This window comes from Ursus arctos, unplaced genomic scaffold (assembly GCF_023065955.2).
Source record: "Ursus arctos isolate Adak ecotype North America unplaced genomic scaffold, UrsArc2.0 scaffold_14, whole genome shotgun sequence".
NCBI classification, from domain to species: Eukaryota; Metazoa; Chordata; class Mammalia; order Carnivora; family Ursidae; genus Ursus; species Ursus arctos.
This window is the reverse complement of record NW_026622808.1, coordinates 29,746,089-29,772,458: the sequence shown is the minus strand read 5'-3', so window position 1 is coordinate 29,772,458 and position 26,370 is coordinate 29,746,089. Positions and strand designations below refer to the sequence as shown.

Genomic DNA, 26,370 nt, shown 5'->3' with positions numbered 1-26,370 from the left:
AATTAGCTGCTATGAATTTGTAAAGCTTGAGGGCAGACCTTCACTAGACCGCCCTCCCCAGTTCTCCCACAAATGCCCAGAACACAGCCTGGCACCTAATACGCGCTCAAAAAAACTAAGTAAAACTTAGTAAAACTAAGATTCAATCTCTACCGATTCACTATGCTACGGCTCACAAAAGCTGCGTGCGGCGTGTAGGAAAAATCACGGCGCAAGGTTTGGAATGGGCTAGTTTCTATCACGATGCTTTAGCGTGTGTCCTGTGGGGAGCCTGTCATACACGTGAAGGACAGACTGGCGGGGCCATGCCATGGTGTGTACTTGTACCCTAAGGCCCGCCAGGGAGGGACAGGGTCCTGGGGAGAGGAGATCCTCTCTGCCCACCCACAACACAACTGAAGGGGGACGCAAGGTGGTGGGGGGTGTTCCTGCAAATCCCACTGACATCAGTCCTGCGTGGGAGAAAGGAAATGAGGGCGGAAGGCAGATAATGCGGGACAAAAAAGGAAGATAAAAGGAAGTGACGCGTATATTCCGGGATAAGAGTACGTTTATTACAAATTAGATTGGTTTGTTTTAGCGCCCAGGGAGACGAGGAGAGGATGAACAACAGCAAGCCACTGAAAAGACTTAACGCGGTTGCCCACGCTAAATGAAGGAGTCATGTTTCCTTCCCACGGACAGAACAGAAGGCTGGGTGATAGAAGACGGCATTAGCGTGGCAGGGCCTGATACCAACCCTCTTTAGGGCACCCTGTCTCTTCAACGAAGAATGGGTAAATGTCTCATCCTCCCGTGTCTGTTCTAAAGCACCACAAAAGACCAAGAAACCCGATGCAATTCACTCGGCGGCATGAGCGACACCCTCCTTTCCAAGCCTGACCACGCACACTGAGAAAAACAGGTCTTCCTTAGGAAAATAATGGCCAAATTCTAAATAAAACACTAGCAGATAGAATTTGACAGTATATGGGGCGCCTGGGTGGCACAGTCGTTAAGCGTCTGCCTTCGGCTCAGGGCGTGATCCCAGCGTTGTGGGATCGAGTCCCACATCAGGCTCCTCCGCTAGGAGCCTGCTTCTTCCTCTCCCACTCCCCCTGCTTGTGTTCCCTCTCACGCTGGCTGTCTCTATCTCTGTCAAATAAATAAATAAAATCTTTAAAAAAAAAAAAAAAAAGAATTTGACAGTATACTCAAAGTCCGCTACACCATGGTCAAGATGAATCTGTGCCGGGAGAGACATTAGGCGGTCAATTAACTGGGCAAGAGTGATACCAACAGGGCAAAGGGGGAAGTTAAAAGCAGATGATACAAACACCTCGACAACTGAAGAATGGATGTTAAATAAAATATAGCTCCCATTCCTAATATGAGTTCTGGAAAACAAGGACAGAGCTGCCTCCTTAACATTATAGGGAATATCTGGGTGCCTGGGAGGCTCAGTCACTTAAGGATCTGATTCTTGATTTCAGCTCAGGGCATGATCTCAGGGTCGTGAGATCAAGCCCTGCATCAGGTTCTATGCTCAGTGGGGAGTCTGCTTGAGATTCTCTCTCCCTCTCCCTCTGTCCTTCTCCTACCCTGCTCACGCTCTCTAAAAAATTCTTAAAAAAACAAAACAGAAACATTATAGGGAATATCTATCCTAAACCAAGAGCCAACATCAAACCCAACAGGGACGTATTAGTTCCCCTTCAATCCGGAAGTGAGACAGCACAGCCTGGACCAGCCCCTCGAACATTCCATAGGGTTTTCTGAGAAGTTTAATACACGGGACATACATAGACGCCAAACCATAGCCGTTAGAAAGGAAACACTTATCCTTAGGTACTGATCACAGAATCCTAGCGCATCTAAGAGGATTTTACCTCTTACCCAAAGTAGGAGAGATTTGTAGGGAATCTGGGTAAGAGAATAAGTATACAAATAAACTATAAAAAAAAAATACTTGGGAATAATCTTAAGAAATGCATAGGACTTCCATGAAGAAAACGACAAAACTTGACTCAGCATAAGGGAAGTCTTGAAGAGAGAGAGAGAGAGATGGGGTGTCTGGATGGGTCAGTTGGTGGAGTGTGCAACTCTTGGTCTCGGGGTTGTGAGTTCCAGCCCCACACTGGATGTAGACATTACTTAAAAATAAAATCTTTTTTTAAAAAAAGTATTTATTTATTTATTTTAGAGGGTGGGGACAGGAGCACAAGCAGGAGTGGCAGAGGGAGGGGGAGAGAGAATCTCAAGCAGACTCCGTGCTGAATGAGGAGCCTGACACGGGGCTCAATCTCATGACCCTGAGATCACGACCTGGGCTGAAATCAAGTCCGATGCTTAACCAACTGCACTACCCAGGCACCCCCAAAACAAAACCTTAAAAACAAAAAGGGAGAGACAGACCCCAAGGAGGTCTGGAAGGGGTAAAGATGTAAGGCCTTCCCAAAGTAATTCTAGGTTTACCCACATTTCCATCAAAATCTCAAGAATTTTAATAATAAAATTACACCAGAGTTCTACTGAGGAGAATAAGCAGGTGAGAAGCACCCACATAGTTATGAAAAAAAAAAAAAAAGAAGGGAGGCAGCCCTCCAGATGTTAAAACTATGTTGACAAATCCGATAATTAAATCAGCAAAACACAACACACACTTCAAAAAACAGACCCTGGAGTGGAAACAGGGATAACTTTTCAGGAAAATCGTTGGGCAACATGGATCGAGAGTCTTAAAATCATTCCTATCTTTTCCACTTCCAGGGCATCATCTGAAGTGGAAACTCGGATCTCTGCCCAGAACTGTCCCTGGCGGATTACGGAAGCAAATGCTAGACACGTCACTGGAACAGTTACCGAACTCGTGCCTGGGGGCAGTTGATGTAGTGATTAAAAACTGTACAAGTTAAAAAAAAAATCAAAACGTTTACACGTGTATCTTGTTTTTAAACTGGAAACACTCACGGATGAATTTTTTTTTTTTGCAAACCCTTAAGAAACTAATGGGAGCCCCACGTAAAGCAAAGATGGCCAAACTGTTGCTCTGCATTCTGACCGTCTTGACTTGGTCCCGACAGGCCACACTGGGCTTCTGACACTGAGGCCAAGGCCGGGGGGCCTGAGCTCCTCTGAGACGTAACCACTTGCTCTGGCCCATAAGGTGCGTGGCCGTTCATCCTCACAGCAGCGGAGGCGTGAGCGTATGGCTCAGGATTTCAGAGAGAGGGAGTGGGCCCAGGTTGGGTTATTCCGGCACGTGGGGTGGGATTATCACCAAGGGATTCCAAAGTCCTTGCAAGACCCCTGGAATCATGATGGATGCTCGTTTGTGCATATTTACCAACGAGCCAGAGAATTTTTGGAAGTGGACTTGGGGATGGGCATCACAAGCCTTCATAGCTCGTATCTCTTCTGAGCAAGCATTACGCATTCAGGTATGTGCTCTGAGGAGTTCGTGTGTGAACAAAAAATTGGCTATTCGACTTTTTTTTAAGATTTTATTTATTTATTTGACACAGAGAGAGAGACAGCCAGCGAGAGAGGGAACACAAGCAGGGGGAGTGGGAGAGGAAGAAGCAGGCTCCCAGCGGAGGAGCCTGATGTGGGGCTCGATCCCATAACGCCGGGATCACGCCCTGAGCCGAAGGCAGACGCTCAACCGCTGTGCCACCCGGGCGCCCCTCAACTTTTAAAACAACGATGTAGCGTTAGAAATAGTCTACGTGTCCAAAAAGAGGAAATGGGAAGACACGATAAACCTCACGCCAACTGAAAAAGTAGTTCCACGTTAAAATTAACAAAATAGAGAGATGACAAGAAGGAAAAGAAAGAATTAACTACTGAAGACAGCTTAGGGTAAGGGAAGTTCAAATTATTTCTTAAAAGGAGAGGATGTAGGTACTTCTAGTGATGGCCTTTTAGAACGACCAAAGGGCCCTGAAAATGCTCTCACGAGGCTGCCCTCTGAGAGAAAAAGCACATGAAGTCTTGCCTTAGGCTTTCCTCTGACAGCCAGGTCTTAACAGTGGAGGGACACAGCCCCCCGCCTGCCTGGGCAGCAGAATCACCCAGAAGCTGGTTAAAAACTCTCCAGTTGCGGGCGCCTGGGTGGCTCAGTCGGTGAAGCGGCTGCCTTCAGCTCAGGTCACGATCCCCGGGTCCTGGGATCGAGCTCCACATCGGGCTCCCTGCTCAGCAGGGACCTTGCTTTTCCCTCTCCCTCTGCCCCTTCCCCCTGCTCAGGCTCACGCTCTCTTTCAAATAAATAAAATCTTAAAAAAAAAAAAAAAAAAAAGGACAAAAACACGCTCTAGTCACTCCCCCAGCTCCAGAACTGGGACCTCCAAGGGGCAGGTGGGGTGGAAGCTTCCACATTTAGCCCACGTGAGCCTCAGGCAGTGGGACTCGCTTCGGTGCCCAGTTTAGAAGAGACCGAATCCCAGTTTAAGTGAGTTTTAGATCTGCAACGTGATGCCAGGCGCCCTTTTCTCCATCTGTAAAGTAGGACTAAACCTGAGTGTCCACCTTGGAAAGAGAATGTGGGGTCATGGCACACGGAGAGCAGGAGGCTGGGTTAGGAGAAAGAACGGCCTGCAGTGCTGTCCATATTCCCAGCGGTGCGGGCACGGCGCGCCAAAGCGGAGAAGGGTCTTCCCCTTCGGCAGGGGTGACCACACAGAAGTACCACCGTCCCGACTACGGACAGGGAGGTCCCCGGTACAGATGCCAAACGCCGGACCCCACGCCTGAGGACATCTGAGCCCCACGTCATGCTCGAGCCCCAGCAGGCTCGGGTGCATGCTGGTTAGCGGTCACGGGTCCGACGAGGATGCCCCCACCTACCTGCCCAGAGCTCCGAGGTGATGTGAGGGGCCATCGGGGCTGCCATCACCATCAGGGCACACAGCGCGTCCTCAAACTCGGGGCTGTGGAGAACCACTCTCTGTGAAGCTTGCTGAGGAACCGAAAAGAACAGTGGAAGAATACTGAGACGATCGAAGGGCGAGGAAGGCCACTCATGTCTCTGGAGTCCAGAGACACACGCAGCCAGGCAGAAACCCTCCTTCCCATCCACGGTTGCTCTGGACACAGACCTCGCCCCGTTTAACCACAGTATGAAAAGCACCGCAGCAGCAGTCACGACACGCACACCGCCCTTCACGGACCACGTGCCCTGCCCTCGGTCTGAGGCCGACTCACGTGGTCCCCCAAGTGCCCTCGGACGCTGGAGTTCTTACCCCACCCGACGGATGGAGCCGCTAAGGGCCATGAAAGGGGAGTCATGTGCCCCCAGAGACGTGGTTGACCAAGTGACGTGGCCCCCACGAGAATCCAGCTTTGTCTTAAACCAGAGTTAAATTCCTGGCCGCTCTGCGAGGTTTCCCGTGAGCTGCGGGCCCAGTGAGACATGCAGAGACTTGCTCACAGGCTTTGCAATGTGGAGCGCCCAGTGCAGGGGTCCTCCTGCCCCCTCGGGGACCTCAGGGGTCCTCCTTCTATTACACAGCTGTGCAGGTTACAGTAAACACCCAGTTTCTTCCTGCGGTGCAGCTAGTCTCATAATGCAGCCACACCCATTTAATTTATGGGGTACCTACTTGTGGCTAGACTTTGGGGATAAATGTCCAGAAGAGCACGGTTTCTGCTCTCAGGGAGTTGACAGCCAAGGGGGGAGAAAAGTGACAAATGAGTTGAGGGTGTCACAGGATTCCACGGGGTGCGGGTGGGGAGGGAGGGTGGTCAGCAAAGCAGGGAGTGAGCTGGCGAGTGTAGACCAAGGACAGCCCGGCGGGAGGTGGGCTGTGGGAAGAACAACGGAACCGAGTTTCCCAGAGGCTGGTGGTTCTCAGGGCAGGCACCCTGGGGAAGTCATGATAAAAACCAGCCTAATGTGATGGTGGCATTCAGTCTGTTTTTAACACTCAGACAAAAATAATTTTGGCTTAATTTTATGGTATATTTGTTAAAATTAAAAGTAGGAAGCCCACACAAGTTATTTTGCTAGGTCAAGAGAGGCCAAAATTATTATCCATTTTTTAAAAAGCATGCAAAACTTTGCAAAACTGCCTAAGAGATTTGAATATAACTCCACGGGAGAGGATACGGAGAGAATCTACCAGAAGGGCTGCAGACAGAACTAGCTATCGGGGAGAAGAAATTTTATTTTCAATTTCATTTTTCTACAACATTTGCCATTTTTTTTTTTTCCCGATTAAAAAAACACACACATGGGGCACCTGGGTGGCTCAGTCAGTTAAGCATCTGCCTTCAACTCAGGTCATGATCCCAGGGTCCTGGATCAAGCCCTGCCTTGGGCTTCCCGCTCAGCGGAGTCTGCTTCTCCCTCTGCCTCTGCCTGTCCCTCCCCCTGCTTGTGCACTCTCTCTCTCTCTCTAACAAATAAATAAAATCTTAAAAAAGAAAAAAAAAAAAAAACACCCACACACACTCAGCAAAGAAAATCTGGGAAACATAAAATCACTCACAATTGTACCACCCAGAAAAAAAAAACTGATATATTTTATTCCAGTCTCCAAAAATGCAACAATATGTGACTATACACATCAGTCCACATACCCTTTTGCTCGACTGGAATTTTTATCCTGTGAGCACTTCGGTATTGTGCGTTTATCTGACGTTATGTCATGAACGGTTTCCGATACTGAGGATTCCTAGAAGACACGATGTGAAGGCTGGTGGCACATTTCCTCCCTATTGATATGACAGAAGTCATTTCACGATCCCCACTGGGGACAGCTGGAGTTCTGTGTCTCTGTGATTGTAAGTCACCTGCTGATGGCTGGCCCTGAGTCAAAGTACCTAAACAATCACAGGGCTACCGACTTCAAAGCCAAAGTTCTTCCTGGCTCCCTGGTTACATCAACCAGGGCCACTGCTGGGGTGTGACACTGTCTGTCTTTGCCATAGGATGGACTTTATGTCAAAAAGCCTCTACAAATCTGATAGGTTACAAAAAATAGCATCATGCTTTTAATTCGTGTTTCACGATAATTAGTAAGGCAAATACTTTTTCCTGCCAAGTTTACAGATTATTTCCATCCCATTTTCTGTGGGTGATTTTCTTTTCACATCCTTTGACCACTTTTAGGCGAGGCATTTCCATATTCATATGTAAAGAGCTCTTCACATATCAAGGATGTTAAGCCTCGTATCGGACTTATTTGTTATAAAATATTTTCCCCGGTTTTTACCTGCTCTGTAACATGGCATGTTTTAATAGACTAAAAATGGCAAGTTTTATGTAGTCAAACCTGTAAATTTCTTCCACTGTTCTTGAAGTTTGGGGAGAGCTTCATTATAAAAGGTGGTAATAGCTTTAATGTACTTGTTGTTGTTGTCTGTTGACCAAACAGCTAACCTCTTGCCTAAACTCCATTTGTTGACACATCTTTCCCCTGGCAAGAAAAATTCTAGTCACATGTAGCAAGAAGAGGAGTCTATGCGAAAAGGCTGACTTTGGTTTTTCGTGAGCACGAGTCCGATCTGTCCAGGTTAGAGGAGTGTAACGTGGTAGCAATGCCAAGGGGGTATCAGATCAATCAGGAAAGCAGGCAGAGGAAGCAGGAAGAAAAGAGCAGAGCCGGAAGAGAAGGGGGCTTGAGTCTGGTGCTGGTTTGTCACTAATCAACCAGACATGCCATCGAACCTCCCTGGGTGTCTATGGCCACATCTGCAACATATGGGGGTGGGGGAGGGGAGGGAGGGGGTGGGGTTTGGACCAGACAATCTTTAAGAACCTTCCAGCTATAAAACTAGGTTGTGACTATGGAAAAAATGCTTCTTTAAGGTAACAGAGCCACACCAAGGAGGTGACACCACAGTCCTGCTCTCTGTCCACGACCCAGGACCCTGCAGGCCACCTCACAATGTGGCCGGAAGCCACCCACCCTCCTCGGCTACTGGCAAAGGAGGACAGGAGGGCCACTTACCAGGAGGGCACTGCTGAGTCCCATCAGCTGAGAAATCACAGCATTCAGTGAGAAGTCCTCTGTGAAATGGGAGGTCACCTATTGATAAAGGTTGAATTATTCTCTTTCTTCCAAAGCCCTTTAAGCTTTCCACAAAAAAAAAAAAAAAAAAAAAAAAAAACAACGCAATGCAACAACAAAGCATATGAATTATCCAAAAAAAAAAAAAAAAGTGAATTAAATGAATGTAATCAAAGATATTTATACATGCATTCACTATCTCGAATAATCACGGTAACATTTCATTTGCACAAAGATTTTCAAAATCAGGGTCAACGGTGTTTCCACTATTCAACGCTTCCTGCTTCCCCGCATCTGGGACAGTGTTGGTTCTCCCAGTGGGGACACCAAACGCTGCTCACTGCCCGGACAGGAGGCAGGACCCGTGGACGAGCAAACATCAAAACAAGCCAACAGGAGATGGGGCGCAGGATGTCGCTTCTCTGTGGCTCCGTGACTTATTCACAACGAAGGCTATTTGTATGTGGGATAAGGTGAGTTTTGCATTTTCAAGTATGGTATCGACAAAATACAAAAGACAAATATGACTTGTCAGCGTCTTCCTGTTTGTGTGCTTTTCAAATTCGACCATGGCCAAGAATACAGAAAAACAACACATCGAAAGAAGTCAAGAGTTTCCAGCTTGTTGAAATACCCCAATTCTATGATCTGACAGAAGAGAAGAATGTGCCAAGTGCAGAGAGGAAGCACGTGGCATGAAAACAATCATTCAGGCATCACTCACATCACAGAATTCAACTTCGTGAGCTCGGTGTTTCTACACTAGAGAACAGGGGATGGGAATGTTCCCTGAAGACATGTCACTGAACGAGGCCCTGCTGGCTGGACCCAGGGCCTCATGAAAACTCTGTTTCTTCGATGTCATCAGTTACCAGAATCCAGAAAAGTGACCTTGGCTGACTTTATAAGTTTAAATCAGCAATTCTAAAAAATAAAAATTAAATTAAAAAATTCAGCCTAAGGAGTATGGGGGGTTCTGGTACCCACTAAAAATGGCTTTCGATCTCCTAAATGCCTTCTTTCAAAGACCTATGATATTTTTTTCACAAGGTGCTTAAAAAGGCAAATGTCGGGGCGCCTGGGTGGCACAGCAGTTAAGCGTCTGCCTTCGGCTCAGGGCGTGATCCCGGCATTGTGGGATCGAGCCCCACATCAGGCTCCTCTGCTATGAGCCTGCTTCTTCCTCTCCCACTCCCCCTGCTTGTGTTCCCTCTCTCACTGGCTGTCTCTATCTCTGTCAAATGAATAAATAAATAAAATCTTAAAAAAAAAAAAAGGCAAATGTTATGGTACAATGTCAGACTTCTAGAGAAGAAATTTATCGGGATTTGTTATCAATGACGAATCTTTTAAAATGAGTTGGGGGCACCTGGCTGGCTCAGCCGGTGGAGCTTGCGACTCTTGATCTCAGGGGCATGAGTTCGAGCCCCACGTTGGGTGTGGAGATTACTTAAAAATAAAATCTTTAAAAAAAGAAAAAAAATGATTGAGACAATAAAACCTGCTCTATGAAAGTAACACAAACACATCATTTATTTGCAAAAGTTAACCCACAATAACCCACACAGATACTGCGTAACATCGTAACTGGGTGGGGAAGTCCTCGCTATGTTGGGTATCCAGAACTTGGATTCTAGGCTCTGGACTTCATCTCTTTCCCATCTGTAAAGTGAGGAGACCAAAGAGCAGTCTCTTCATGCCCCTTTCAACTCGCCACTTCTGTTTCCGTTCATCTCCTATGTGGACTGTCGGCAGTGTGGTCCTGCATTTGGCTCTCTGCCTGTGTGTGAAGTGTGGAGCTGTGGGAAGGGAGTGGCCTCCCGAGATCTGGGAGGGACCCGTGGTGGACACAGTTGGAGGAAGCCCTTTCCTGAAAGCATGTCTTTCCATTAGAGCATGTGGACTGTTGCCCCAGCTCGGTGAGATACTCGACACGGTGAGAGCAACCCGTCAAGACCAAGGGGGCAGTCATAGCGAGGAAGGAAGAAGGCCCACAGTGGGGTGGCCCCCAGGCAGGGTGGCCCACCCGGACCAGCATGCTCTGTCACAGAATTAACCAGAATCCCCAGAAAGCTCCTGACCTCAGAGATGACCGAGTTCTTGTACTCCCAGAGCTTTCTGCTCTCGGCTCTCTCGTTGTCACTCAGCACCTGGGGCTGGGGAGCCATCCCAGAAGCCCTGGCCTCGATAAAGCGGGTCACCAGGGCCCACAGCCGCTGTTGCCACCGCAGCACCCCGGGGAGGGCGTCAGCTGGGTTTCATGTCAGGAGACGAGACAGAGAAAGAGAGACACGTGAACGACTGATGGGGTTCTCCCCAAGCCCCGAGAGGCACGTGTGTGTTGAGACATGCGTCACTGTGCCCCGATGGGAGCTATGGGGGCCACCCTGGCTTCCAGCGTCCAGGAGCTCAGCGCAGCACGGACTCCGTCTCATCCCAGAGCCCCGGGTATTCGGAGCACGGGACCGCAGGGCTGCTCAGAGTGCCGCCCACCAACCACCCCGGCCCACAATGAGCTCAGAAGCCTGGGGAGGAAGGGCCTCCGTGCCCGGCTGCCCTGAGGAAGAAAGCCTGCTGCCGCAAAGGCATCCCTCAAAGACCCCTATGCCCACTCGTGGGCCCTCTGTACGTCCCCAGGGATTCCAACGCAGCCGGTTCTGGGACCGGCCCCTGGGACATACTTATCACGGGCAAGGGCACGCTGCGTGAGCGGTGATCCCAGGCATCTGGCTGCTCCTGCCCAAAGCGACCCCGGGGGTACACGGCAGGGAGGAAAACCGAACGACCACGGGACCGTGTATTCTAGGGCAGCCAGCTACCCAACAAGGTTTCACATCACGCCTTTTCAGATCTAACCAACTCTGCAGAGACCAATCTCCCGAGGGGGCTCCAGAGGCTGCTGTGGGTGATGGAGGGGGTCACAGGGAACATCAGGAGAAGGCCCCAGGCAGGGTTTTCTGGGCAGGGAAGGGGTGACGACCCTGCCCTCGAACAAACCTCTCAGGGCAGATCAAGAGGGGACTGGCCTCTGTGGACCACAGAGGGGCCCCAGGGTGACAGGGATGGCAGTCTGGCTCCCCGGGGAATGTTCTCAGGCGGGTCTTTGTAGAACCGGCATCAGCACACCACACGCTTGCCAAAGGCAGGTGCCTGGGGCCCCCCGGACGCTGCGTCAGCAGGTCTGGGGTGAGGACTGGGAATCCACCACGGTCCCCAGCTCCCCCCTTCCATCTGGGAACCCCAGGCTGAGAATGGCATAGGACATTGGACAAACCGCTACTCCCTTCATGGACCTGATTCCTAGAACCCTTACTACTGTCTTCAGCCCGGACGTTTCCCTCCCCGAACCCCTCCGGCGTCCGAGGCAGATCACAGAGGCGGCGGGCCGGGGAGAGGAAGGGGCCTTACTCTTCACGTCCCACAGGATGTCCTTCTCAGGGGGGGCGGCGAAAAGGATGTAGAGCCGGATGGTGTCGATGCCGTACTGCTCGACGACCTCCTCGGGGTCCACCCCGTTGTGTTTGGACTTGCTCATCTTCTCCCACGTCACCTCCAACTTCTCCTTCGTCTCCGCATGAACGGGAACAGCACCTGTGCACAGAAGTAACACACGGGGACGGACGGTGTGGCTCGGGGCCGGTTCTCTAAAAGCTCGTTCAATAAGCAAGAGCAATTCAGAGTGTCCATGTGAAGGACCCACGAATTTGCTCAACACGCCTTTCTCTGCTGTATACCACAGGAAATGGTTTCGTTTTGAAACGAGTGAGGCCCGCCCCCCACCACAAATCTTCCCTTCGGGCATATACGGCCCGTGCCAGCTTGCCTCCACCACAAAGTAGGACAAAGCTATTCCCTGTTTTATAAAGTAAATGCCATTTATACAAAAGAGAGAGTAAGAACGGTGTGACAAAGCTTTGCACATTTTGCTGTTTTCTTAATGGATTCGCGGTCTCCTCTGGAAGCCGGCAGCTGACCAGTCAGGGTCTCAGAGCAGCAAAGCCCCCTGAGAGGTCACTCCAGTCACCACAACGTGGTCACAATGGCCTGTTCTTTGGAAGTGGCTCCTCCCCACCTCCACACCACCGGTCCCGAGGGTGCTGACAGAGAAGGCCTTCCATGGCTTGGTTGGGATGAGGTGACCTTGTGGCCGAGCCCCAGTGGCTGGGACAAGGAAGGACATCTGGCAAGGCGAAGGTCCTTCTCAGGCCCCAGAACTAAGAGACAGAAGCTCTTGCTGCAATGTCGCCGGGCACTGGAACCATAAAGTCCTAAGGAGATGGGGCCAGACACGGCATCGTGGCTCCCCAAGGTCACCTTGTAACCAGAAGTTAGGGGAGAGCAGAAGCCAAGCCTGGCAGAGGAAGGAGAACAGGGCAGAAGAACAGAGGGGAGGAGGAAGAGGAACCAGAGGCTACTGAAGGAGAGGGAGAAAGTTCTAGGACTGGCATCTGTGTGGCGCCCGGTGGCTGTGGGTGTGCTGTGAGGCCTGGCCCAAGCGCCGGCAGCCGGCTTGGGGTGACATCTCTATAGCCAGTGGTCAATGTGCCTTTGGGTGCATTCTCTTCCTTCCAGCCACACAGTCCCGGACTCCAGCGGCAACCAAGCTCCCAAGGGACTGGTGTGTGTACCTAAGAGCTAATTCCATACTTCAGCAGAAGCACACCCATGAAGGAGATGGAAGTCTGCCCTTGCTGATCCAAGTATTCTCTCCCAAGGGGCATTTCTGCGTGGGAAGGGAAAAGATGTTCACAACACGTCTGGCCCCATGACATCGGAGCAAAGGGAGACTGAAGTTGCTTTATCTAGGCTGGGGCTCAGAGAACCATTGTTCTGTTTATCCTGCATATCTCCTTCGGGCTGTAGCTACTCTTTCTAGCACTGTTGTGCAAATTAGGAAAAAGTCAACTACCTGGGCAGAGCAGTTGAGAAGTTAGGAAAAGGTGTCCCTCTCTTGGCACCTGAGGTGCATGGTTTGGCAAGTGGCTGGACTTCAGGCCCTGCTCACCCCCCTTGGCTGGGTGCTTTTGTGCAGTGCACATGCTGCACAGCTGTACATGGCAGCCCTGCCCTTAACACAGAGAGCACTTCACAAACAACTGAATTTATATGTCCTTTGGATTTGGCTCCTTTCCCCTCTGGTCCGTGTTGGTGAAACACTGCCAATTTCTGCTTTTCCAGCTTCTTTTTCTCCCTTGCACCATTCCAAACCCTGATTTATTACTGCATTAATTAGGTAATTCCACTGATGTCTTCCACCTAAATCTTTTCTCTAGTGTTTGGCTTGGGAGGCTGCCTACCATTAGGGGGTTGTTGGGTTTACATGATTTCCTCCGTTGTGCCCTGGGTTTTCCAAACTGAATGGCCAGAATTCTGGGCGTTTCTCACCGGTGCCCCTATGTACCCCCCCACTCCCATTTTCTACTGATATCATCAGTTGGCTGGGAGCACATGACATCGTCATGGTGCCACCTCAAGATGTGGTGGGAGGAACTACGCCTGAGGAAAAGTGCAGGGGAAGTCAGGGGAGTGCCAGACGGGGCTGCTCCGGGGTGCTGCAGGGGTTCGGTATTGGGGTGGCCCTGAGGTGCTGACATGCATCTCGAGACCGCCTAGGGAGAAGTGCTGGGAGTACCCCAGCCTTAGAAGAGTGTCTCTTGGGTCTGGGGGCTCTGTTCCTGAGATACGCTGTGAAACATGAGCGACGACATGAGGGGATGCCCGGGTTGACTCTGGGTCACACATAAACAAAACCCCCCGCCAGAAGTGAACGGACACAGGATGGGGCTGGGGCCGAGGGGCGGGCAGCCATCCCGGCCCCCAGCCCGCAGCAGGCCGAGGCCCAGAGACCCTGGATTTTCCACCTGGCTGAGGCCCCGGGCGAACACCTGCTTTGTCAACGGCTCTCAGGCCTGGCCTCAGCTCTTCTCTGCGAGTACCTGGATGGGACCGGATGGGCCCTTCTTACCTGTGAGATCTACTTCCTCTCTCCGTAGATACTGTCCCGATGGCAGGCGGAACGTCTGCCCCTTGATAAGGCCTTGGGTCAGCAGCTTATGGAAGGGCTCTCTGAGGAGAGATAACGGGAAAAAAAATCAATGGGTGGGGATTTGAAGCATCCAGAAGACAGCAATACAAACTTTCTCAGCCCATGGACAGAGACAGCTGCCCTTCATGAAAGCAGGTGGGCTGGTCAACGCCACTTGGAAACCCACCTGACAAACGGCTCTTTATGAAGCAGCAATGAGAACAGCAAGCCCAACCAGCTGCCTTCCACTTGGCGAAGCGGCCAGAGTGTGAGCCTTCAGATTCGGAAGGGCCTGGATTTGGACCTGTTTCCTACTCAGTGCATTCTAGGAGCCAAGGCAAGTCCCTTACCTGTTCTTAGCACCCATTTGCTTATCTGTCAAGTAGAGGCACTAAAAGTCTGTCCAAGGGCTGTCGGGAAGATTCAAGTAAACGCCTGCCTGAAAATACCCGTCAACATTAAAGAACCATACAAATGTCAGCAACGTGCTGAGTCCGGTGTCAGGAAGGGCTCAAGGGGAGGCAGAGAGGTCGAAGTTGGGGCTCTGTTCAAGCAGGCTGCCTTTCCCCTCCACCTGGTGACCAGGGCCTGCTCACATTCTTTAAAAAATGTGTAAGTCACACAAATTCATCATGCATCTACCCTTCCTGTTCAAATTCGTTACCCTCATCTTTTTAGGCCTGTCCCTACCCTGAGGAGACAGTTGTTATTAATTGTACGGTAAATATACCTGGAAAAGTCTGGAGACTTTTTTTGAATGTCTTTCCCATACAGATGTGTATATGCAGTTTCGTATAATTTTCTTGGACTTAAACAGATCATTACGTACATACTACTTCGTGGTAGTTCACGTGACCACAGGAAGGATTTTCCACGACAGTCCATACAGGTCTATCTCAGCTTTAAACTGCTCTCTAACAGGTCTACGGTACGGACGGATTATAATTTGGTTATAGGGCCTGGTTTTCGTCAGTTTGGATGAATAGCGAGATATAAACGTCCTCTCTGAAGGGGGCAGGTAGAGGTTGACCCCTCTGCTGGAAGGGCTTGATTTCTGCCGTGAGAGGTTATATTCCGAAGAATCCACCCGATTCGGGTGTGAAGCACGTGAGCGAGCCCCATTCCAAACTCGCAGAAAGATTTGGGGAGATGGGAGCTCATCATGGATGCGTGTTTTGCATTCCTAACGGCAGCAGGCGGGGACGTGCGGTGGGAGCCACGTTCTCCGCGAGCATTGCCGGCAGCACGGGGCACCTTTCAACAGACAAGCCCTTGGTGCTTCAAGTTCACTTACGCGAGGCGGCTCCTCTGCAGGGGCTCAAGAGACCGAGAACCTCAGAGGCGTGGCGGGCTACCAGTGTCACCGTCGTCGCGGAGGGAGGCGCTGGCTTGATTAATCTGATTAATTTGGACCCTTGTTTCTTGCGCGAGGCCATCTGATGTAGATGAACCGTGATGCCAAGTTGGGCCCCCGATGTGTACCTGTGTGGCCCTCATCAAATGGCCGTGTGGACAGATGCAGTTAAGGGGAAACTCTCTAGCGGATTCAGGGGGTGGCGTGGAGCAAAGAGAGGGACGGGGAAAGAGAGGAGGGTCAGCCAGGAAGAAGGGATTCCTAGCCTTCGTATTTTAAAATCTTACAAGGGCGTGTGTGCATACGTGCGTGCACGTGTGACTTTGGTGGTGGTGGTGAGGTATTTTCCAAGGTGGAAAAGACTCAGTATATTTAACAGTCAAGTGGAAATGCAATACACGTTTTTGAGACCTTGTCCACATTACTCAATGTTATTCTTCAACGTCACAGGGGCCACCCGCCATGCTACCACGTTGATTTGGAAGAAACCCCACACGTGCGTGTGCGAAGTCACCAACACCCTTGTTCAGGTTCTAAAATCCATCCTAACAATAAACTCTTCTGAGTCGTAAAACTGCCTTCCTCCCACCTCCCCCAGGTCGTTCCACCGGCAGAGCCACGTTCAGCCGCCTGACGCCCTCTGCTGCCACAGTTCCTGTGCCCCCAAGATTCCTAGAAAATGTGAGATTTTTACATCGAAAACCACGAAAGGTTACTTGACAAACACGCTTGGATCGTATGCTGTGTTTGGATACGGCAGTGCCTTGAAGGGGGTGCGATGGTGTCTGCAGTCCCCCCTCTTCAGGAATACCCGCACCCACACCACGAGGAACGCATGTCCTCGGGCCACACACACGCTTCATCCACAGCAGGTGGATGCCCAAGGACCCCAGGTCTGCATCTTCCTCGGGAAGCTCAAAGAACTGTACCCACACACACCGAGCGTATGATTTTCTCCACCACTTGCCGTGTGAACCTTCCCGGGGTCTCTCTGACACTTAAACACACTTGCTCCTCACGGAGGTCACGCACACACCCTTGGTTGTTCCCAGCATGTGCCAGGCTCCCCAGGAAACCTGGACTCCCCCTTCACCACAGAATCAGGCATTCCCTTTTCTGGGTGGCCTCCTCGGTCCCCAGCATACACCTCCACGCCGTCCCTTGTGTCCTGTGGCGTCCGTCACACACTGCCGTGACGAGTGTGACTGGGCTGTGCTATGATTACAACATAAAGACCAGGCATGCCCTGCCCTACACCCACCACGGCAAGGACTATTCTCTTGTTCTTCCCTCTGTCCCCAGCACCTGGCGCTGTGCACAACAGACAGCAGGCTGAAATAATGTCCAAACACGGAGGGATGATTGAGTGCATAAATACGCATAAATAGTGGACAGTGAGACGGAGGGAGGACGACGCTGGGGGTTTGCCCTTGCTGGCTCCTGAAGCCATCTTTCCCTTCCCAGCAGTGTAAGGTGGCACTTGGATTTCAGCCCCTATACATATACTAGAGTACGTATATGGCCACAGTTTTTAAACAAAATAAGAAGATCATATGGCCGCTTTTTACTGGGCGGATGAAGGAACAGACTGGACACGAACACAGTCAAAAGCACCAAGCAAGCTGAGCCGGTATTCTAGAAGGACGGGGTGCCCCCCAAACCCGGTGGCGCCTTCGCTAAGCATCCGTGCACTCGACGGGGTGGTCTGTGTGCGCACTCAGGCTGCACAAGGTCATCTTTTAGACTGGCATCTTCCTCAGACAATCTTACAGCAGCATGACAGGAAAAAAAAAAAGACAACAAACCAGACCGCCACCTTCTCCCTGCTGCGCCCAATGCCAGTGGGATGAACTTTACAGTTTACGAGATTTTTCCTTTCCTCTCTCACTCTAAGTGCATGGCTCTGGCCACTCTTAGGAGAAATAAAAAACCGGGATGGATGGGGTGCCTGCGTGGCTCAGTCATTGGGGGTCTGCCTTTGGCTCAGGGCGTGATCCCAGAGTCCTGGGATCGAGCCCCGCATCGGGCTCCCTGCTCAGCGGGAAGCCTGCTTCTTCCTCTCCCACTCCCCCTGCTTGTGTTCCCTCTCTTGCTGGCTGTCTCTCTCTCTGCCAAATAAATAAATGAGGGGATAATCTGGATCCCAAAGATAAAGATGAGTAGTCTGACGAAAATCCGTGGCTTTCAGCCCCAGACGCAGCTGGGGAAGAAACCAGGAATTCTGTTCTAGGTCCTGCCGGTTCTCGAGTGGCTCGATGCTGCCACCTTCTGGGAACAAACAGCGCTGCACCTGCTGGCGTCTGCCCCCAACTCCAGCCCTTCTGCCTGAGGCTGCTGTCCTCAGGCCTGATCACCTACAATTCTTCTTCTTCTTCTTTTTTTTTTTTTTTAAAAAGGAAACTGTGAGATGAAGTGCATCACACATACTGAAAAGTCTACGAGTCCCGGGGTAAAGCTGGATGACTTTTCACAACATAAGCACCCCCACTGATGACCCACGTGTGACCAGCCTCCCACCGTGGGCTGGTGGCACCAAGTGCCACCTTACACCAGCCCGGCTACTGACGCCATCGATGAGCTCTGCCTGGTTCAAAACCATTTCTAATCCTTTCCCAGCAAGGGATCCCAGTGGCCTGTGCACACTGGAGGCTGGCCCCAGAACTCTCCTTGTTGGTGTGTCCAGGGTGGTCCAGTACCTGCACTCGGCAGATAGTAAATCGTATTGTGTAATCAGGTGAGTCGCCTCCTGTCTTCCTCCTGGGAGCCCCTTCTCCGTGCCTAGTTCAAGTGGATGCTCAACAGTCATTCACTGGTTTGCCCTAAATCAACTCTGTGTCCCCGAGGGAAGAAATAAACCTGCCAGCAGCAGAGGTGGGGACACCATGCAGGGGGACGAGAGATGAAGGAAGAAAGTGGATGAAGGGCGGGCTGTAGACGTCTGGGTTCTGGTTGCGGCCGTGACCTTTTTGCAGGGAGAGGCGCAGTGAGATTTCAGACTCTGTCCATTCAAGCTCGCAGGAAGCTTGCAGGAAGGAGCAAGGGCACGAGCGTGGGAGAGGGCCCCAAGAGGGTTCCCACTGGATTTCACGGTGGGAGGGGCGCGTCCCAGCCCCCGAGTCTCGCTCATTCTCCAGTGGTTCCCCCGCCCCCCCCGCCCCATCCCCCACTCTTGCAGTGCTCCAGGGAATGATCCACAGGACTCTGGTTTTCATTCTCGAGGCTGAAGCTGGTCACAGGCACCCACAAGCAGTTTATCTCGGCGCGAGGAGTCACACTTGTTAATCCAATCCACACGCAGGTAAGCAGCAACCGGCTACTGAGCGCTCTGCCGCTAGAAGGCTTACGGTAAAATGGGCAGCCCGAGACATGCTCAGAAATAACCATCCACACCACAGGGAGGAGGCACTGGTGTGACAGGGAGGTGCAAGGTGTGGGGGAATGAGGGCCAAGGGGATGTCAAGGGCCCTGCTGAACTTGGAACCCGGTCCTGCTGGAGCAGAGATCACATCACTGCCAAGCTCATTACTAAGATTCACAACCAGTGTAACATACTCCCTACTTGTCCATTCATCCGCTGGACAAACGGTACTGGGAATAGACGTGTAAAAGCAACTGAGTGATCCAGTCATCACTGTGACCATGTTAGCAGAGGGTTCTAGAAGGAAGTGAAAAATCTAAAGCCAACACCAAACCCCTTCTGCCTGGAAGCATAAGAGGTCGGGGGCCTTATGCCGGGCCTCTGCCTGGAGCGGCCGAGCTGGTTTCCCTGGGCTCTTGGCTCTGGCTCAGCTCTCCCACTAATATCACCCCTAGAGGTAGGGGCCTGTCTGCTCTCACCTGGCCGCAGGAGGATGGGAAGTGATGCCCTCTTCAGTACTTCCTTGACAGTGGGCACTGCCCTGAGTCAGAAATTACAACCATCGATACCCGCTGGTCACTGGAAGCCACCTCGGTCCCACCAAGGACGGAAGAAAACAAAGGGGGAGGGCAGGAGGGAGGGTAGGGTGAGCAGGGTCAGTTACTGGGATAAACAAGGAATTTCGGAACACAGAATGAAAGGCTGTTTTAAGCACCCTGAGGACACATCACCGCATACAAGGAACGTGGCTAAAAGCTCAGAGTCGTCAGAGCGCTAACTGGTCACTGCAGATGACATTTTACCTGCTCATGAGCCCCTAGAGGGCCCGCTGCCCACGATCCTGACCTGCTACGTGGCTCCCATGTGGATCTGGACAGAAGAGAACAGAAAGCCCTGGATTTCTGAAAATAGTCTCTAATGTGGCCTTTTCAAGACCGAGTTTGCGAACTTCCTCTTCTTCCTCGCCCTGTGCTGGCAGCGGGTGGGGGCGGGGTGTATCAGGCTGACATCATCGGCCAGTTTCTAAGTACTGAGCCACGGCTCATTCGTAAGACACCACCGTTTCTATTTCTCAGCAGCCAGCCAGCAGCATGGGAGGAGCCCCGATTAATATGGTGAGAACCAAGTAGAGCGTCTCTTTGCTTCCTTTCACCCCCCGAAGCTCATTTCTGGTGTGATTAGAAAAACAGGACGGGAGCCCATGGAGCCGTCCACGGTCAGCAGGGCTCTTTGTCCACAGCAAACCGCAGGGAGAATGTCAGCTCAAGTCACAAGACGCCATGTGTACCGCGGTCTCTCACGAGGGGAGAGAAAAGGCTTCCTGATCCCAGTGCAGGGGAGACGAATCCACCCCTCACTGCAGGGTGTCCCTGGAGCTTCCAGCCCGGGGCTGATGGCCAGCCAAAGCTGCTGCCTTCCCATCGCCCAGAAGCAGACTGGGAGGCTCCGTGTAGTTCCCTGCTTCTGAACACAGACTGTACAAGCCTGGGTTTTTTCTATTACAAAGTTACAAAATCATTGTATAAAAAGTCTGGGAAAATCAGAAGTGCATGACAATAGTAAAACCACCAATAAGCTTATCATCCAGAGAAAACTAGTGTGAACGTGTCGGCATAATTTTTTCTAGCCTTCTCTCTTGCTTTGGGTTATGCATATATAAGTACATTTAAAGGCAGAGAGAGAACCCCAATCGCATCTATGATTTTGTATCTTGCTTTTTTTTTTCCAGTTCTAAGCACTTCAGATGCCTTTCCTCATGTTATTAAACAGTCCATATAATATAATTTTAAAGAGTTGTGCAAGAGTCCTACATAGAGACGGGCTAGATTTTATTTGCCCTTTCTCAGACTTTTGAGGCATTGAGGTTGTATCCAAACTTTTAGCTACCTGAACAGTTTGGTGTGTAAGTTTGCATTTCTGGTTATTTCCTTAGGCTGGATTTCTAGAAGCACAATTAGCGTGTCCAAAAGTGTGGATATTTTAAAGGCTCTCACTCCATATTGTCAAACTGCTTTTCCTAACGGCTATTCCAAACTGCCTTCCTGTAGCATATGAGACGCTCTTCGTCCCAGGCTCTTTGCTATATGCAAAGTGGCACCTCGCTGCTGTTTCATTTGTATTTCTTTGACTACCGGTAAGGGCAACATTGTAGAGTACGCTTCTCGGTCATTCCTATATCTTCTTTTGCAGATTTCCTGCTGACATTAATTCTGGCTTGATCGTTAACCTGGTACTTCTGACACACAACAGCACCGTGCTGTCCCATGCGGGGCACACCCACCCCCAAGAGCAGCTTCTTGCAGCTGGTCAAGAGACCTATGAAAAGCTCAGAGTCCAGACTTAAGGGTGCAAGTGTGAAAGAGGCCCAGGACTCATTTAGAAAGCAGGGAAGAGTATTAGATCCGCATAAACCTCTGTGGTTTATACTTGATGAAATTTACCAGGATTAGAGTGAATCCAGTGCTCAGAGGCGATGGAATTGCTGACCTAGGAGGCCCCCGAAAGCCAAAGGGGTTACCCGTCCAGACCCCCCACATGAGCGTGGGACAGAGGCCTCGGGCTCCCAGGCTAGAGCTACTGCTTTTACTCAATTTTTTAAAGATTTTACTTATTTATTTGAGAGAGAGCGAGAGAGCACATCTGAGAGCACACACATGAGCAGGGGGGAGGAGTCAGAGGGAGAGGGAGAAGCTGACTTCTCACTGAGCAGGGAGCCTGACTCAGGACCCAACTCCAGGACCCTGGGATCATGACCTGAGCTGAATGCAGATGCCCAAGCGACTGAGCCACCCAGGCATCCCGCATCTCACTGTCTTGTAAAGAATCTTTAAAATGCACACAAAATACTGCATGGATGTATTTCAATTCACATCATCTAGCCGCCCCGTAAAGCTGATGGTAAAGCAAGTTCCGGGTGTAGCTGGAAGCTCAGCAAGCTAGAGATTCGGCTGAACAGATACAAAGTCATACCCCAAACCGTACTCTACAATGACATCAGAATGCTGCAAACATTTTTCCTCCTCCACTATAGTTTTGAAACCACTGGAGAGGAGTCCTGAAAGTAGCCAGGGCTTGTCTTCTACGTTAAAATAGCTCTCCAATGAATCATTTATTGTTTCGTCCACTGCCCCTACAAATAACTGAGTAGAAGCTAGAGAAATGTGCCCTGGGGCCAGAAATCATTTACGGTCTTTGTTAGACCTAGAAGGAAACATTTCTCGTGTTATCTTTTCTCTCTATCCCAAGGGGAACACTTCCTTTGAAAAACTGAAACTTTTCTTTCCTTTTTTTTTTTTTTAAGTAGGCTCCATGCCCAACATGGGGCTTGAACTCATGACCCCAAGATCAAGAGTTGCACGCTTCACCAACTGAGCCAGCTGGCGCCCCGAAAACCATACACTTTTATATGTTTATATCAAGGAGTTAAACTGAATTTATTTAAACAAATATTCACTGAGAATGTACAATGTCCAGGATACTGTCACGGCAATAGGACACAATTCCCATCCTCAGGGGTAATTTTTATCTGGTGAGGTAAAGAAGTTTCCACAGAGAAGAAATGCAAAGCAGAACGGTAAATTCTTTAACCCAAGGCACAAACATTTCGACTGCAGATTAATGCTGTTAATGTGTTCACTGTTCTTCTGATGCAGGTCAGTTTATTTTTAACACGAAGGGTTCTGGGACTAATGAGAAGAAAATGATTTTAAGCATTTAATTTGTAAACTGAATGCAGTCTCTGTACAGTAGACCCTTAATGTGTGTGTGCCTGCAGAGAGAGAGGGAGCAGGTCTGAGCGTGGGGTGAAGGGAGGGGGCGTCTGGGTGGCTCAGTTGGTTAAGTGTCTGCCTTTGGCTTAGCTCACGATCTCAGGGTCCTGGGATCGAGTCCTGTGTCAGGTTCCCTGCTCAACGGGGAGTCTGCTTCTCCCTCTCCCTCTGCTCCCCCCTTGCTTGTGCGTTGTCTCTCTCTCGCTCGCTCTCTTTCTCAAATAAATTAATAAAATCTTTAAAAAAATATTTTTGTGGAATGTCACAGGATGAATCTGAAATTCATATGGAAGGACAGAGGTCCAATCACAGCCAAGATACTCCTAAAGAAAAAGAACAGAGGAAGGACGACCCTTACCAAACCGTAAGACTTGTAAAACTAAAATAACAAAGCCGGGAAATAACTATCAGAGCAAAAAGCAAACAGACCAACAGACAGAATAAAGCTCCTATAAACAGGCCTTTTGCATATATACGAAAACCTGACTGTGATAGGAGAGAGCACTAAAGATCCAGGAGGAAATGCACGGACTGGCCCATTAATGGTACGGACACACTAAAGGCAACAGCCATAAAGGAAAAGATTATTAAAACTTATTGTGTTAAGAGTTTCTGCACATCAAAAGACACCATAAAAGTAAGAGAAACTAAGAACTGGGAAAAATGTTTGCCATACATATAGCTGGAAAAGGAGGAGCAACCAGAATATTTTAAAAATTCCTACAATCAAGGGGCACCTGGGTAGCTCAGTCAGTGAAGCATCCGACTCTCGATCTCAGCTCAGGTCTTGATCTCAAGATCGTGAGTTCAAGCCCCACGCTGGGCTCCATGTTGAGCGTGAAGCCTACTTAAAAAAAAAAAAATTCCTACAATCACTCTAAGCAACCCAGAAAAGAAGGGTGAAGGACACAAATAGGGATTTAATGGAAGAGAAAGCACAGAGGTCCCTAAACATATTAAAAACATGCTAAACATCATTAAGTGAGCAGTGTCTTTCAATTCAAACATAAGCCACCAACTGACCCATGACATAAGCAGCGCGGACGTGATGAAGACGTGTGGGGATGGGAACCCCCATCTCTGCTGGTATGAGTGTAGGTGTTTTTGTTTGTTTTGCTTTTTTTTTGGTATGAGAACGCTCATACAGTTTGGTTCATCACTGCACAAAACACTCCAACAACCATTAATGGCACTGTGGACACAGAAATCGAGTTCCGCACTAGACATTCCACTCCACGTGACGGAATGCCCTACAGCGGTGAAATGGGAACAGGACATAATGCTACGCACCAATATGGATGAATCCCCAAAAATGCTGAGTGGGGAAGCAAGAGAGAGTATGCGAAATATGATGCCACTTACGTAAAGTTCAAACGCAAGAAAACCAAACAATACATCCTGTTTAAAAATATAGAGAGGTGATACATTTATACAGAAAATTAATAGTTCAGGATTGTAGGACAGGGGTTGGCTGGGGGAGGGGCGGCGGGTAGGGAGATGGTCTGACTGGATAGGGGACTGGGTATTCTAAGGAACCTGTAATACTCTTTCTTAAACTGAGAAGGGGGTACAGAGATGTTCACTTTATTCTTTAAATTGTATGAGACATTAAATATACCACATAAATATATATACACGTATATATATAATATATACAAATATATATGCAAATATATGTATATATTTATATTATATATTATATTAATATATTAAATATTAATATATAATAGAATGTATTGAATATATTATATATGCAAACATATATTTGCATATATATTTATGTATGTATATATTTACATGGTGTATTTCATGGGGAAAAAGCGTGCACAGACACCTTTCTGATCATAATGGTGAACAGGTTACAGGACAACAGGAAGAACATGTATCAATGGATTTACAGTGTGATTCCCCAGCTTTAATCCATTACCTATTTCAGCAGAATGATCTATCAAGGCAGGATTCAATCAAGCTTAGACAAAGAGCTTGCATCGCGCGGCCAGAGGATACACACGACCTCAAACGAGAAGCCGTAAAAAGCCCTACAATGTGATGATGAACTGCTTCTCTCGGCCTCAGAAGTCAAAATCTCCATTAATTAACTCAGCTAAACAGACAAGAGCTGAAAGCTCTGACAAGAGCCAGACTCTACGAGGGCCCGCCATCATCACACGCCGGAACTACGATTAAGTAACAGACACGCGCTTCAAACGGCTCAGGCCGACAGTGACCGCGAAAGGACGCCTGAGAAACGGAAGTCTTCCACTGCACGTGTTTCCCTTGCTCCGGAGGAACGGACACCTGCCTGCAGCTGTCGTTCACGGAACTGAATTCTTCTGCTGAGCGGTATTAAGCGCTCACCTGTGTTTGACCATTTTTTGATCGTGGCAGAAATGACTGAAGAATCTCGCGTAGAACAAATGCATGACGGCGTGTTCCTTCCCTCCGATGTACAAATCCACAGGCATCCAGTAATCTGCCAAGGCTGCGTTAAAAGGGCTGCAAGACAGAGAAATGGTCATTTTTTTTACAAACCCGCTTTGCCACAAGAGCACAAATTAGATAGACCTACTACAACTCGCATATGCCCCGAGACAAATGTAGCCCGAGAAAAACAGTGATTTTTCTTTTTAAAATATAATAAGAGAAATGCTGACATAATAAAACAGAAAAAAAAGTCAGGACGGTGTGAAATTATGAAATTTGTAAAAGCTGTTTCAGAAGCCATTACTGACATTTTAACAAATGCCATTTTCATGTCAAATGAGGACAAAAGGAAAACACACAGCAGCGTTAAAAAAGGTATTTCTGTGCAAAAGGTATTTCCGTAAGATGTGTATCTGAGTACCTGGATTTCTATTTTAATTTTTATTATGATTAGGCAAATAGGGATTTGTGAGTTCTCACCAATAGGGGGCAATGTGGCTTTTACAAAGGAGATGAACACGCAGCCACTAAATATTCATTTTAAAACAAAATTCCAGCTTATTTTTAACAGCAGCCTTAAAATGTGGATAGTCAGCAAGAGCCCTGTATACAGTCTGCTGCGCGCAAGGAGCGTATCAGGGTAACGCACACAAAAATCCCCGACGTCTGCCTCTCACCTCACAGATACTGTCAGCGACAGAAATCCTACGACAAAGGCTTCCTCAGACTGCCTGGTCCTAAAGGATGCTGCGGAGTAAAGGAAACACCGCTGCCCTCCAGTCTCTGGCTGGGACTCTTCAGAGGGGAGTCTGAGTGTGCAGAAGTGTGTGTGTGTGTGTGTGTGTGTGTGTGTGTGTGTGTGTGTGCACGTACGTGTTGTGGGGAGGGGAGCAGAGCCGGTTGAGCTCCTTCAATCTCAGGAGAATGTGCTTCCTCGAGATCGTCCAATGAAGTAAACCTCTGCCTTTGGAGGATTTGTATTCCATGGTTTCAAAGACTCGGAAATTCTCTTCCCTACATCTCAAGGCACTTCTTTTTCCCAGCCTGGACTGGGCTCAGGCGGCCAGCAAGCAGGGAGGCCTGGCCCACCGCCCTGCATTTGCATCGTAATGGAGCTTGCTTTTCTCCAGTCACTAGGCCGGAATTCTGGTAGAATTAAAACAATGGTTTTTTTCCCTTGGTGAACAAGGGTTCCTCAGAAAAATCCAACTTCGAATCCAAGGGACGGAAAAGAAAGGGAGGTCAAGGGGGGGCGGTGCTCATCCTGAAAGCAAGTGCGGGCTGCATTTCCACGTGGAAGTGGCTGTTGCTCGGATCCACAGTTTACCTGAGAACCAAACAAGGAGAACTCGAGCTGGTGCCGAAACCAGCAGCTGCCTTTTATGAGGCAAAATATGTGCTAAGTGGTACTCCCAGATGGGAGGCTGTGAAGCCCTCAGACGTCT

At 49.5% G+C, this 26,370-nt stretch overlaps 1 protein-coding gene across 2 annotated transcripts in view; it reads right to left on the bottom strand.

Moving 5' to 3' along the window:
- LARS2 (leucyl-tRNA synthetase 2, mitochondrial) overlaps window positions 1–26,370 on the bottom strand; it is a 143,926-nt gene that overhangs the window by 13,310 nt on the left and 104,246 nt on the right. For both annotated transcript variants that reach the window (XM_026500640.4, XM_044384796.3), the window contains 6 exons: window positions 24,860–24,997; window positions 13,960–14,060; window positions 11,403–11,585; window positions 10,076–10,245; window positions 7,935–8,012; window positions 4,828–4,939 (listed from right to left, as the gene is read on the bottom strand). In XM_026500640.4, the coding sequence (XP_026356425.2) occupies window positions 4,828–4,939; window positions 7,935–8,012; window positions 10,076–10,245; window positions 11,403–11,585; window positions 13,960–14,060; window positions 24,860–24,997 (782 nt within the window). The remainder of the gene's footprint in view (window positions 1–4,827; window positions 4,940–7,934; window positions 8,013–10,075; window positions 10,246–11,402; window positions 11,586–13,959; window positions 14,061–24,859; window positions 24,998–26,370) is intronic.